This window comes from Panthera tigris, chromosome X (assembly GCF_018350195.1).
Source record: "Panthera tigris isolate Pti1 chromosome X, P.tigris_Pti1_mat1.1, whole genome shotgun sequence".
Lineage (NCBI taxonomy): Eukaryota > Metazoa > Chordata > Mammalia > Carnivora > Felidae > Panthera > Panthera tigris.
This window is the reverse complement of record NC_056677.1, coordinates 54,480,631-54,494,107: the sequence shown is the minus strand read 5'-3', so window position 1 is coordinate 54,494,107 and position 13,477 is coordinate 54,480,631. Positions and strand designations below refer to the sequence as shown.

General features: G+C 40.3%; 1 protein-coding gene across 1 annotated transcript in view; it reads right to left on the bottom strand.

Annotated features, from left to right (window-relative positions):
* AR (androgen receptor) overlaps nt 1–13,477 on the bottom strand; it is a 180,153-nt gene that overhangs the window by 15,187 nt on the left and 151,489 nt on the right. Inside the window, exon 4 of the mRNA XM_042974553.1 lies at nt 3,136–3,423. Within this exon, the coding sequence (XP_042830487.1) occupies nt 3,136–3,423 (288 nt within the window). The remainder of the gene's footprint in view (nt 1–3,135; nt 3,424–13,477) is intronic.

Sequence of the window (13,477 nt, the reverse complement as noted above, 5' to 3'; positions counted from 1 at the left end):
ATATGATTACAATACCTAACTCTGTTTTCTAATGCTTAGGCTTTGAAGTTGCCTGCTCAGATATCATGATTATTAAGTAAGGGGTGACTTGAGGAAACAGTAGCTCCAGCCTACAGGTTTCCTTCAGTACACCTTCACTTAACACCTATTTGGTATTGTATTAGGCTATTCTGGATAAATGAAGAGCAGTTATTCTCAAGTTTTGAAACACACCAAACAGGTTAGGGAGCAGAAGTAGTTTCACTGAGATTCTGTTTTCTTGATAAAATTTAGGCAACTATAATTTCTTAGCAATCTGAAGTGGAAACCTATAGTCCCACATCTACTCTTGGAGAACATGTCCAAAGAAAAAGCCAGGTAGGAAATCTTTGGTGTGCTAATGCATTCAATAACTAAGGTCTTCAAATAAGATAATTCATCCCTGGGACCCATGCAGGAGCTTCTAAGCAAGGCTGGTGGCAGCTTAAATTGATTTTAGTTAAAGCAGTGTCTTTAGTATTCAAGCCTCATAATAATGACCTCATTTACACAGCATCTACTATGGTTTCAGCTACTGTACTAGGTCCTCTTTATACTTAATCTGAATGCTGCTAACAATTTGCAAGTTAGTGATTGTTCTACTATCTCTACAAATGAAAAAAAACAAAAGCACATGTTGACATGTGATTAGCTCAGGGTCACACAACTAGTATATAGTGAAGATTCCAAATCAGAAGCATCTGATCACAAATGTACTGAAAACCATCTACTCACCCCCCCGCCAATTGATAGTTATTATTTATTAAAGTCCAGGTACTATACTAGGCAATTTACTTATATGATCACCATCACAGAAAACTTAAAAGAAGAAAATTTATTCAAGTAGATGCCTAGCATGGTGGCTCGCACAGGACAGTAATGCAATCTGTTGAATGAGCAAATAACTAGAACTAGAAGGTAATTATCAATCATATAGATAATAACAGTTCTTATAAATGTGGTAACTGGCTTCTTTTGGAACTACTATTTTAAAAAACCCAGGGTCAGAGATCATTTCCTTGGATGAGCTATGGTGAACTGATACTGACTTGCAGACTTGTTAATGTTAAAGAGAGGGCTTCTGATTCTGGGGGTTGGGCTAAGGAAAGCCAATGACTCTGAATCATACAAATTCTGCCATAATGATTTGCACTAGTTTATTGTAAACATCATCAAATTAGAAATCAGGGAATGTGAGCCCAAATTCTGGTTCTAATTTGTTAAGTAACAAAATGGAATAAGTTAGTTAACCTCTTTGAGCCTTGTCATTTGAAATGGAAATAGTAGCTTCTATGATTAACAGGACTGCTCTGAGGATTAAATGGAATCACATCTATGAAAAGTTTCTCTCTCCTATATAATAGGGTAATTTAGGTGGTTGGCAAGAGCTAGGAAAGACTAAACTGATTCTCTGTTACACATGGGATATTAAGACATCCAGCTGAATAAGTAATAAGAATTAAAGAAATTTTCTATTTTATTCATTTTTGTATTTTTTCCTTCCTTTGTGAACTCTCTGTTTTGGCACAGTGCATACACAACCAGAGTCCTTGGGTCTTCTTCCCAGTGATCGTATTGGCTAGTCGACCTCAGCTTCTCAAGCAGGGAAGGTATATGACTGGGCCTTGTGAGTTAAAAATAGAGGTTTGATAGCCAACATGCAAGGTCTTCAAAGGCAGCTTTGAAGTGGGCATCCAAGTGGGCTTGGATAAGGCTTTGACCCCTCACAATAAATCCCAGGGCTTCAGAACTATAGGAGCACTACACAGACTATGGGTAGAGTGGGATGAGGAGAAGATTTGGAATTAGGAGGGGACCTGGGCTCAAGTTCTGGTCCTACTACTTTCTGACCATGTAGCTGTAGGCCAAGCATGCCACTTCTTAGAGCTTTAATGCTTCTATCTATAAAATAGGAAAAAGAATCCCTACTTTATAGGATTGTTATGAAGATCAAATCAGGTAATACAAATGAAGCTGCTCTGTTCACCATAAATTTCCATATGAATGGCAGTTATTCTTAGAACACATGTTAATCTTTGACTCCATAACAAGTTTAGGTTGTCCATGTTTCAAACGAATCTTTGAGTTATAGAATTTTGGGATGAAGACAACCATCAAAGAATTTATTCTTCATTGGTTTCCAAACTATGTTCCTTGGAGCCCTAAGATTCTGTAGGATTGACCTGAGGCTTATTTCACGGTAGTGAATGAGAGGCACTGGCTTTAAATCAACCAGCTCTACTTGGATCTGTATACAAGGTTTTTAAGAAATAAAGAGTTTGGCTGCTAAAGGAAAGTTTATCCTTGGATAGAGGAACTCTGAGGTTTCTTCAAGCTCTAATATTCTAATAATCAGACCAGTTCAAACCTCAGATGGCCTAGGTAGAAAGTGAGTTCCCCACCATTGGAGGTAACCAAGCAGAAGGTAGACACATTTTGTATTTCTTTCACTATCACCTAATATTTCCTCCCACTATAATTCCTAAGGCAGTTTAAAGAGCACTAAGAGTTCCTTGAAGCAAAATTTGAAAACCATCAATTTAGTCCAAACTACTCCTCTCACAATATAGATGAAGAAATTGAGACCCAGAAAGGGAAGGGGTCACACAATGAGTTAGAAGAACCTAACTGTTCTGAACCTAGAACTAGAACATAAGTGTTCTGACTCTCAATCCCTTCTTTCTACCATATTATATTAGAAGAGTTCCTAAAAGTAGTATTGATGACAGAATATCAGTCAGGCTCAAAACTATCTTTGCAGGTGAGCCTGTATGTGCACATGTAGAAGAGTATTTTAAGGTATATAAGGTTATGGTGTCCACATGGTCTGTGATTATGGGGTCATTCGCTGACTGTATATGTGGGGTGAACATGCAAACGTGATTGCTGTATGCTGATGTGAGGAATATGGAATATTCCATAATGCTGCTCTTCTTGATTTATTAATTTTCCTTATTTTTAAAATGGAAATTATACCATTCTCTTCCCTCCACAGGGTTATAGTGAGGACTGCATGAGTTAATTGGCAGGGAAGGATCAGACATGGCGCTGGCCCATAGGAACAATTCACTAAATATGATCTACCTTATCCCATGCCCCTAGTTTCCATTTCCTTACCAGGCAAGGCCTTGGCCCACTTGACCACATGTACAAGTTGTCTTTCGCCCAATTCATTAAGGCTAGAGAGCAAGGCTGCAAAGGAGTCGGGCTGGTTGTTGTCGTGTCCAGCACATACCACGCCTGGCTCAATGGCTTCCAGGACATTCAGAAAGATGGGCTGACACTCATAGCCTTCAATGTGTGACACTGTCAGCTTCTGGGTTGGCTCCTCAGTGGGGCTGGTGGCATTGGAAGCCTCCCCTTCCTCCTGTAGTTTCAGATTACCAAGTTTCTTCAGCTTCCGGGCTATTGGGAAGGAAAGGAAACTTGGATTTATTATCAATGGCCAAACACACAACTCAACTACCCGGTTAGAAAAGTTGACTAAGCTATGAAAATAAGGATGCTCATTCTCCCTGGTTACAGAATCTAAACTCCGTAAGGACAAGTGCTCAGTTTAAACACTGGTTGAATGAATGAATGAATGAATGAATGATTCATCATTCCAAATCCCTACTAAACCCAAAGTTTCATATTTTGCTTTCTCCTCAGGCCCACTCTGGATTTAATAAATGGGAATTTTTTCGTGTTACAGCATTTCCTACTGAACACTATAACAGCCTCAGATATTGTCAAATGTTTACACCCATAGTTGAACATACACTGTAACACACATATTGATTTTCATCTTTACCAAAGGGGAGATTAAGAAGCTAAAGGGCTGAAATCCCCAATATTATCAAAGAACTAACAGAATGTCCCTGACTCTATACTCTGTAAAATAGGAGCCATACTAAGAGGCAGACATCAGAAAGAATGATAGAAATAGCATTATTTAAAACAACAATAATTTCAAACTCAAATCTGAACAGCCAACCTCCCCCTGTGCCTGCACACACACAATTTAGATAGAGGTTTTTGGGCATCCTGATGTTTATTTTGTTTTATTTTCCCTGGCATTTATATTGGCAGGAATATAAGTAATTGAAAAGATTATAACTTTGAGGCCTAGCATAGGCAGTTGTACTGGGGAGAACCATAAGCTACTTTATGTTTAATCCCTTTAAAATAACAATAATAATAGGTAAAAAATAAAAGAGAGAATTTGATTGCTCAATTTAAATGGATAAATAGAACTAAACCTGTTGTTCATATGTTTCTGGATCCTATAGAAAAAGATCTGGAACTGACTTCTGGAACTGACTTTCAGTTCTAATTAGAAAAATAAGTCTTGGAAACTCCAATCATAGTGCAACTCAGTAAGTCAATGCAAGGATGGATCAAACATTTGGATCAACAACTAGGATACAGGAGGAGAAAATGGTAGGGTTAGTGGTGTAAGAGGAACACAGAGAACTCAGGGTAAAATAACAGGTGAGACTAGAAAATCAACCCAGAGTACAAGATGACATCGTCCAGCAATCATTTCTGCAGGGCTTGCACAGTCAGTATTAAGGAGATATGCACACACACTGTCAAATCCCATGCCCCACCTCCACCAAGGGCACAGGATAGAAGGTATGGGCCCATCTTCTCCCGGATCTAGAGGCCTGGCACCCAAAATATCTTGTCATGTGGCGAACCAATTGCTGACATGGATTTTTGTAGGCATCTGCACAGTTTGGTAGTGCCTCCTGGATCTGTTCCCTTGGTACAGTTTCTAAAGGTAGACCCCATCTTTCCCATCACTAGCAGTTCCTAGCTTTGAGCTCAGGAGCTGCCAGACCATGTCTTCCCCATTCCAATCTGAAAGAGGACAGAGATGTTATTAGCTCTATGCCTGAGGTAACTAAGAAAAATGAAGATAACTATTTTTTTAATTTTTTAAGTTTTTATTCATTTATTTTTAATATTAAATATAATTTATTGTCAGATTGGTTTCCATACAACACCCAGTGCTCATCCTAACAGATGCCCTCCTCAATGCCTATCACCCACTTTCACCTCTCCCCCATGCCCCATCAACCCTCAGTTTTTAAATACCCTCAGTATTTAAGAGTCTCTTATGGTTTGCCTCCTTCCCTCTCTGTAACTTTTTCCCCCTCCCCCACCATGGTCTTCTGCTAAGTTTAAAGATAACTATTTTTTCAGGGTCTTCTATGTGCCTCACTTCATGAACACATTGTATAATTTATTTACACATGATCCTAGGAAGTTAGGAGTATTTTCTATCCCTGTTTTATAAGTGAGTAAACTTAGGAAACACAGATATCAAGAAAGGGAACCCAATAATCTGAACCTGGTTTGCTGACTATGAAGCTTATGCTCTTTCTACTGTATCATGCTGCTTCCTCAAGGTCTCTGAAGCCTGAACCCTACTTCTAGCCAAACAGCAGAGTTGAGGAGAGGGGCTGGGCTTATATTCCCTCTGACTTCCATCCTCACCCTTGACTTCAAACTTCAGTAACTAGTATCAAATCCAGAAGGGAAGGGGCAGGAAACTATGAAAATATTCCAGCCATGTGCCCAAAGTAGAAACAGGTTTGGGACACTATAATGGCCTTAAAATTCACATACAATGACAAAGTAGGAAAGGTCTACAGAAATCTTCTCACCCAGGAGCCACAGCTTCAAAATACCTTCAGGGTCTACATAGGCAATAGAGTGGTGTGTGCTTGTCTGTGTGTGTGTGTGGTGTGCACAGGAGAATGGTAGGAACTTCGGTGAACAAGAGTAAATGGCTACTGGCCTTCCTGCCCCTACCATGCACATGCACGTGCACACATACACACAACCCTAGAAGGCATTAGTGTAACATTGAAAAATCTTCCTGGAGCTCCTCTGTATTCTAAAGGTAAATTAGTACTTAGCTACCATTTTGAGACTTCTGACATTAATCCAAACTTTCAAGTCAAAGATGGGGAGGCTGAGTCCAGAAAGAGTGATCACCTACTGGCAACCAGGGCTTTTATTCCTGATCCAGAGTTCTATGTGCCATATCAGCTCTCTTTTTGACTAACTTGTTTCTACTTTGTCACAGTTCTTGCCTCTCTGAATCTCTTCTAGATATGCACTGTCCAACACAGTAACTATCCACATGTGGTGATTTACATTTAAATTAATTAGAATTAAAGAAAATTAAAAATATAACTCCTTATTCTCACTAGCTACATTTCAAGTGCTCAACAATACAGACATAGAATATTTCCATCATCCCAGAAAGTTCTATGGAATAATGCTGTGAATCTAGACTGTTTTCTGGGGCAGCTGTCTCATTCGTCATGCCCTATTCATGCTATTGATAAAGAAGAAAAGAATTTAAATAAATTTTATACCGATGAATCTATGAGCTTTTCTGAAAGGTACAGGGACAAAGCAATTGGTGCTGATGCAATCAGTGAAGTATGCTCTGTCACCTCAACTCTCTCACCAGAGATCTCAGTGGGGTGATGACTCGTGGACCTAAGTAAACTGATTACAAGCAAGAGCAGTATGTGCAGATACTTTGGGGAGAATCCATCAACATGAAATAATTCCCCTTCTCTACATAGTGCTAATGAGAACTTGGCTGGTATTTTCACATCCTCCTCCTCTAGATCTATATGGCATCTGCTTGAGGAAAAGAAGCTGCATTCCCACTGGCTTCTAAGACCTGGGTAATGTGCTGTCCTTGCATCCACACTGGCCCAAGCTGCACCAGGTGTTCTGGCCTCTCTGCCTGAAGAGGGTGACTGTACTGAACGTAATTGAAATCAGATTCCATTCATTCTGCCAGGGGATCCTCTGTTCTCTTTCTGCAGCAGAGACCAGCATGTTGCTAGACGACTTGGAATGCTGGACAATGAGGCTTGATAGTCTCAGCTGTTACCCAATGCTCAAGGCCTTGTTTTCTTCCATGAAGGCCACCCCCACACCCCTCCTTCCTCCTGCACCTGAGCCCCAGTGTCAGATCTAACTCTTTCATGTGAGGTACAGGCCTGCCAACTCCTATTATGGCAGAGACCCACTGGTTTACTTAAATTGAGGGTGAATTCAGGAGAAAAGGAATAGTAAAGGTGGATAGTCTTAATGGTGTTTGCTGTTTTGCATCTCTTCCCTGTCTTTCAGTCTCAGGTCAGATCAGTGACAACAAAGGGCCACTGGCAAGTCACTTCCCTGTCCCAACTTGCTCTGTGGGGGATTGGAGCACCTGACATGATGTCTGGATCCTGCTGTCTGGATCCTATGGAGAACTCACTTTTCATACTGGTGGTATTAGACCCCTATGAGGGCTGTCTCTAATAGCACCAGAAAAAGATTTTTCAATTCAGGTTCCACAGTGTATCCCCAAGGGGAGGTAGATGTTATTAGTGTGTAGCTTCCATAGCCACTGTGACCATTAGGTGCTGTTCCAGCCTAATTCCTTGCCACCTCAAGAATGAGGCTTTCTTATCCATGGGCAGGGACAAGGCAAGTGAAGTTAAGTTCCCAAAGTTTTAGAAAACTGGAATCACTCTCCCTAAGGTCAAAGATGTTTCTTTTCTTCATATCTCACCATAAAATCTGGAGCATAAAAAATCACTTTCTGTGGTAGATGGACTTCTGAGATAGCACCCAACAGACTCAATACCTGGTTGTATACACATCTTTTTCCAGTTATTTAGTCAAACACTAATCTACTTGTTGTTGTAAAAGGATTGGGTAGATGTAATTAAGCTCAAAATTGAACTGAATTTGAAGTTTGGTTATCCTTGATGGCTTGACCTACTCAGATGAACTCTTAAAAGAGACTGGGTTCTTCATGGAGTCAGGGGGGTTCAACATAAGGAAGAGTCTCTGTTGCTGGCTTTTAAGGTGGAGGGATCAACATGCCAAGGAATAAGAACAGATTCTAGGAGCTCAGAGCAGCCTCTCTCTGGCTGATGGCCAGAAAGGAAAGGGGAACCTTAATTCTACAACTGCAAGGAACTGAATCCTGCCATAATCAAATGAACTTGGTCAAGAGCCCTGAACTTGGTCAAGAGCCCCAGAATACAGTGCAGGCTGGACAATACTTTGATTTCATATTTGTGAAACAGTGAGCTGAGAAACCGGTGTCAGACTTCTGGCTTACAGAACTGTGAACTGAAGTTGTTAAATTTGTGATGATTTTTTTATGAAGCAATAGAAAGCTAATACACTTTCCTTATAGGAGTGTGGTATATGGCAAGATAAGAGGCTTCAGAGTCAGACAATTTTGAGTTCAAATCCCAGCTCTGTAAATTACTAGCTTAATAACTTTGAACTCTTTGCTCTCTCAGATTTTCTGAGATTCAGTTTCCTCATTCTTAGGACACTTATGAGAACCAAATGAGAGAGACTGTTTGGCACATAATGAGTGAGCCCTTCTTTACTCTCCATTCATTTCTAAAGAGTAGGGAGTGAATGGCTTGCAGGTGACCTAACTCGGGCATGGGGAAGAAGGAACAGAAGGATTAAGGTAACCAAATACAGCAGAGAAGGGAAGAGTATGACACATTTATTAGATGAAAAAAAGTAACTGAGTTTTTTCTGCATATAACTTGCTATAACACTGAATTCAGATCTTACGTGTAATTCTAAGTGCTAAGTAAACATAAAGATATGTTTGGTGCAGGGCTGCAAATTATTTGTGAAACCAGACTAGGCTATACTTATATGAATGTATTTGAGTATGTGTGCGTGCAGGTGCTTGTGTATTACAGTGCTTAAATACAGGGGTCATGATCTCAAATATCTTCACTAGTCAGGCAGATATGTAAATGAGGAAAATAGTCTAGTGAACATAAACAGGGCTGGGGACAGTGAAAAGTAATTGATGCCCTGCCTAGGGGCAATCTATGTTAATTTTCTAAACAAAGACTGTGCTTGGCAAACACAATTTTGTAAGTGAATATTGGCCTGAGGAAAGCCAGTTTGTGGCCTCTGACTTAAATCATGCCAGCCATCTTTTCATCTACTGGGACTGTAGTCAGAGGATCTCACTGTAATTCCTTGGGGACATCTTTTTCCTTCTTTTGTACTTAGTTTTCTCATATATGTATAAAAAGCAATAGTTATGAGCAAAGAATTTGGAGCCATACTATCCATTGTAAGCCTGGCTGTACTGCTTACTAGCTGTGTGACTTTGGAAAAGACCTAGCCTTTCTGTACTTCAATTTCCTCATCTGTAAGGTGGAGTATTAATACCTAATTAATAAGGTTTTTAATTAAGAATATACAGACACTGTGGTGGTGCCTGTGAGTAGAGGGATGATTCTACACCACCAGAAGGACTCTTCAAGACTGAAACATGATGAAAAAAATGCACTAACCTTAAGGAGGCACAATGCAATGATGATATCAAAGTTCCAAAATGTTATTTACAATAAAGGGTTTTTTTTTATTATTATTGTGGTGGTATTCAGAGTCTAATGGGATGTATGACCTTGAACATATCCCTTGACTCTGAGAAGAGGCAAAGTGGGTCTGAACACATGGTTCCTTCTTTCAAACCAGAATAGCAGTGCTTTAGTTTGTAACTACATTTGGGACTCTTTGTCAGATTTTGTTTGAAGAAAAGGTTTCATTGCCAAGAAAATGTTTGAAGGCCCCAGATCTTGTCTATCCCTTCCTCTCCCATCCAAACCTATCCCTGTTTAAAATATGAGAAGAATGAAGGCCAAGTTTTGCCCCAGGTCACACAGCTAGATAGTAGCAGATCACAAAAGACTCAGGTACACTGACTTCTAGGGTGGTACCCTTTCCATTTTATTAGGCTGAATAGCATGTGAATAGGGAGAAGAGGCAGTTGGGAGATGAGTGGTGATTGGGGAATAAGTAGGACAGGGACAAGAGACAGGGAACAGAGCCAGTCCTTGGCAGGCATGGAATGAAAGATTAGTAAGGGGTGCATCCAACTATAAGTGTACACTAATAATTGCATACCAAATTTTCTAAGGCAAGAAGCCTCCTTGGTCCTATCCCCCATGCCTCCATTCTCCTCCAAGACCCAATTTTGAGTCAGAGAAATAGCTTGCAAAAAGAATATCAAATTTTATCTTTCAAGGTTTATGTTGGATTATTTAGTCTAGTGGTTTTTAGTTCATGGAGGAGTAAACGTAATTAATAATAGAATGATATGCAATGCTGCATATCCTTGCCAAAGCACAGGATCTGGCAGAAACTATTCCCAAGTCTCTCTCTGACTAGTGAGCCAGAATAAAGGGGGTCACTGTCCAGATGCTATCCTGGGTGAGGGGCACAAAGTCATTATCAAAAATCTGCTCATGTGAAATTGCAAAGCCTGGAAATGCTTTCACATACCAGGCTTTTCCACTGGAAAAAGTAACTACATGAATTTAGAGCATACATGCTTTTACAATTACATTTAAACTGACATTAAAAACAAATGTGAAACAGCCCAAGCTGAACAGGTCAGCATGACCTGGAAAGCAAAGGAGAGAAAAAAAAGAGAGAGAGAAAAGTAAAAAAAGGCTCAAAGTTAACAGCATTAATTCTGTCAGTCTGTTGTAAATAAGAAAATACCATTGCTGTATTAATGGCTTTATTAAGGAAATTTGCTAGCAAAAATATGCAACGTTCAAACAAACAGAAAGCAGTTAAAAATAAACTACATTAGCCTTTCAATCCACATTAGGGAACCTCTTGTTGGCTTAGAGATTCAAATTCTGTTCAAGGAGTGGCAAACTCCCCTCCCTCCTGAAGTCTTTCCTTGGCATTTTTCCAGAATGTTGCTGACTCAGGGGAGGGAGCAAGGTGGAGGGGGGAGAGAGAGAGAGAGAGAAGAGATTGAAAGAGAGAGAGAGAGAGAGAGAAGGTGGAGAGACTGGAGAAGGATAAGAGTGGGAAATGCAGGCCCCAGGCAAGGCAGAAAGAGTTCTGACTCTCATATTTGTCTGCCCTTGGTCTCACAGACTCCACATCCACAAGAAGGAAACTGGTTTCAATATGGAGTCTTTAGGGCAGAGACAGATAATATCAAGATATTACAAACTCTAAGTGTCTCTCCACTTAGAATAATGCAAAGTTGGAGGCTGGCTTGAGAAAAGAATAAGACCTCACACCTGATGGAGAGGCAAGTGAATGATGTGAATGAGTAGTGGGGGATTATGGGGTACTAAGGCTAGAAGTAAAAGGTACAGTCTGATCCACTTTCCTCCTTCATCATAACTTCAATAGGAAATAAGAGAAGTAGACACTGGTTTTTAGATTTTGCCTTCCTCCCTCTTTATGAAAGGATTAAGAGTATGTGCTTCTGAAAACAGAATCGCCTTGACTTTGGGAATAAGGAGAAAATAACTGACTCTAGTCTCCTGGTCTGTTTGGAGAGAGGGGCCAGCTGGCTTCTTAGAGCTGCTCCTTCAGGAGAAGCAGAAATCTGGTCCTTGTTTACTGAACTTATATGGATCAGCTTCTGCCTTCATCTCAGTGATAGAGACTGAGGTTAAAATCTAAGTCCTTGGCAGTGGTCCAGCAGAATGGAAGTAAGGGGAAACTCATGAGCTGAATAATGACCAAGTAAAAATGGCCATAGGAGCCTCGGCTAGGAAGCACCTTGAGTCCCATCAGCAAAGCTTCTTCCTGGCAGCACACTGTGGAAAGTGAGCAACCAAGCCAGAGCTTCACTGCATCCATCCACCTGAGTGCCATCACATATAAGCCAAAATAACTAAAAAGCACTATGCTAATGCCAAGTCATATTATATAAATCAACAATCATGATACTACTACATGAAAGATAACTGATATTACTTCTAGAGCTAGTCCTCACAACATCCCTGTGAAGTAGGGAAATGATAAGTTCCATTGAAGGGAGTCATTAACCAAGAGAGTAGCCCCTAGCCCCAATGGTGGAGTCTGTGTTGAGGAGCAAGGGTAAGAGGCCCTAAGATTCAGATTCCAGGTACTTCCAAGGTATCCATTAGAACCTTCTAGAGCCCTCATTCTGAATGAAGTTGGTCAGCCTTTCTTCGGTGTCTGGTTGTTTTGAGATGCTTGCAATTGCCAACCGGAAATTTTTCTAATATGAAATAGAGACACCGTTGAATGTAGCAACTTAAAGGATGGGCTTGCATCTAGCAGTCCCCATAATCAGATGCCTGAGTGAGGTCCTCTGATGTAAGAGGCAGCATGCAAAATTTTTAGAGAGGGGGTGGCTGCAATTTTAGACTGGGTTTTTTTTTCTTTTCTTACCTACCTGTAAGATAGGCAAGATGGAAAAAATGGAAAATTCCTACTTAAAGTTGTTTTACCCCCTCTCTTTGATGCTTTATTGACAAATATACTAAAGTGCATATATATATGTGTGTGTGTGTGTGTGTGTGTGTGTGTGTGTGTGTATATATATATATATGTTTGTGTGTGCCTCTTTGTACACAGCGGGCAAGAATTAGTTGGTGAGGGTGGAGGATATGAAGGAAGAGAAGGGAGGTAGAATTTAACAGCCTCATTACAGCTACTCAGAGCCCAACAAAGACTCCCTATTTGGTCTTCTGAATTTCTTGCAGCAGCCAAACAATCCCATAATATTAAAAGCATTATTATTCAGCCTGGAGATGGGAATGCTTCGAAATTATTGTCTCTGTGCCTAACAGCTCACTAATCAAAGCTTTCATGCCTCATTTTGCACCCTGGGGAGAGTCTTCAGTCTCTTTTAGTTTCATCATGGCCAGCATGACACACCACCCCTTGCAAGCCTGGGGTGACCTTTTATCTTGGTCAAGATCCAGATTTTCTTCTTAGCTCCAAATGCCTGTCCAAATTTTCTGCAGGTGATTTCCTCAGGATTTGTGCTTACGTTTTTTATATTGCTGACTGCTAGAAGGCTGAAATGTCAATTTTTACTTCTGCCACAGAACCATTGGTCCAATGGGGTTTTAAGCAGGGGAAAGAAACACATTTCTTAATAGATCTAAAAAGGGCGGTCAGGATTAACTAGACTGAGGAAAACGGAACTTGATTCTAGAAAACGTGTGATCCAGGGTAGTGATGCTGTTTCTGGTTTACTTCCTAGATACCTGTTGTCATGGTAATATTATCAATAATAGACAATCTGAAGGCTCTACTGATTTCGGAGTGGCTGTGTACTTTTTTCCCTTAGTTCTACATCATATAAACATGATCCCAAAGGATGTGCAAAATTCTCTAAAAAAGCATCTTGTTCAAGTAAATTGTCTATGTATAAGTTTGGTTCAATAAGAAAATATCTTAAACGCTTTTGTGATCTTATGGACCACATTATACAATTTGTGAAAACAGGTGGCTATCTTTTAAAATTTTTTCATGTTTATTTTTGAGAGAGGAAAAGAGAGAAGGAGAAAAAGCATGAGCTGGGGAAGGGCAGAGAGAGAGAGAGAGGGTGACAGAGGATCTGAAGCAGGCTCTGTGCTGTCCCCAGAGAGCCCAACGCAGGGCTCAAAGT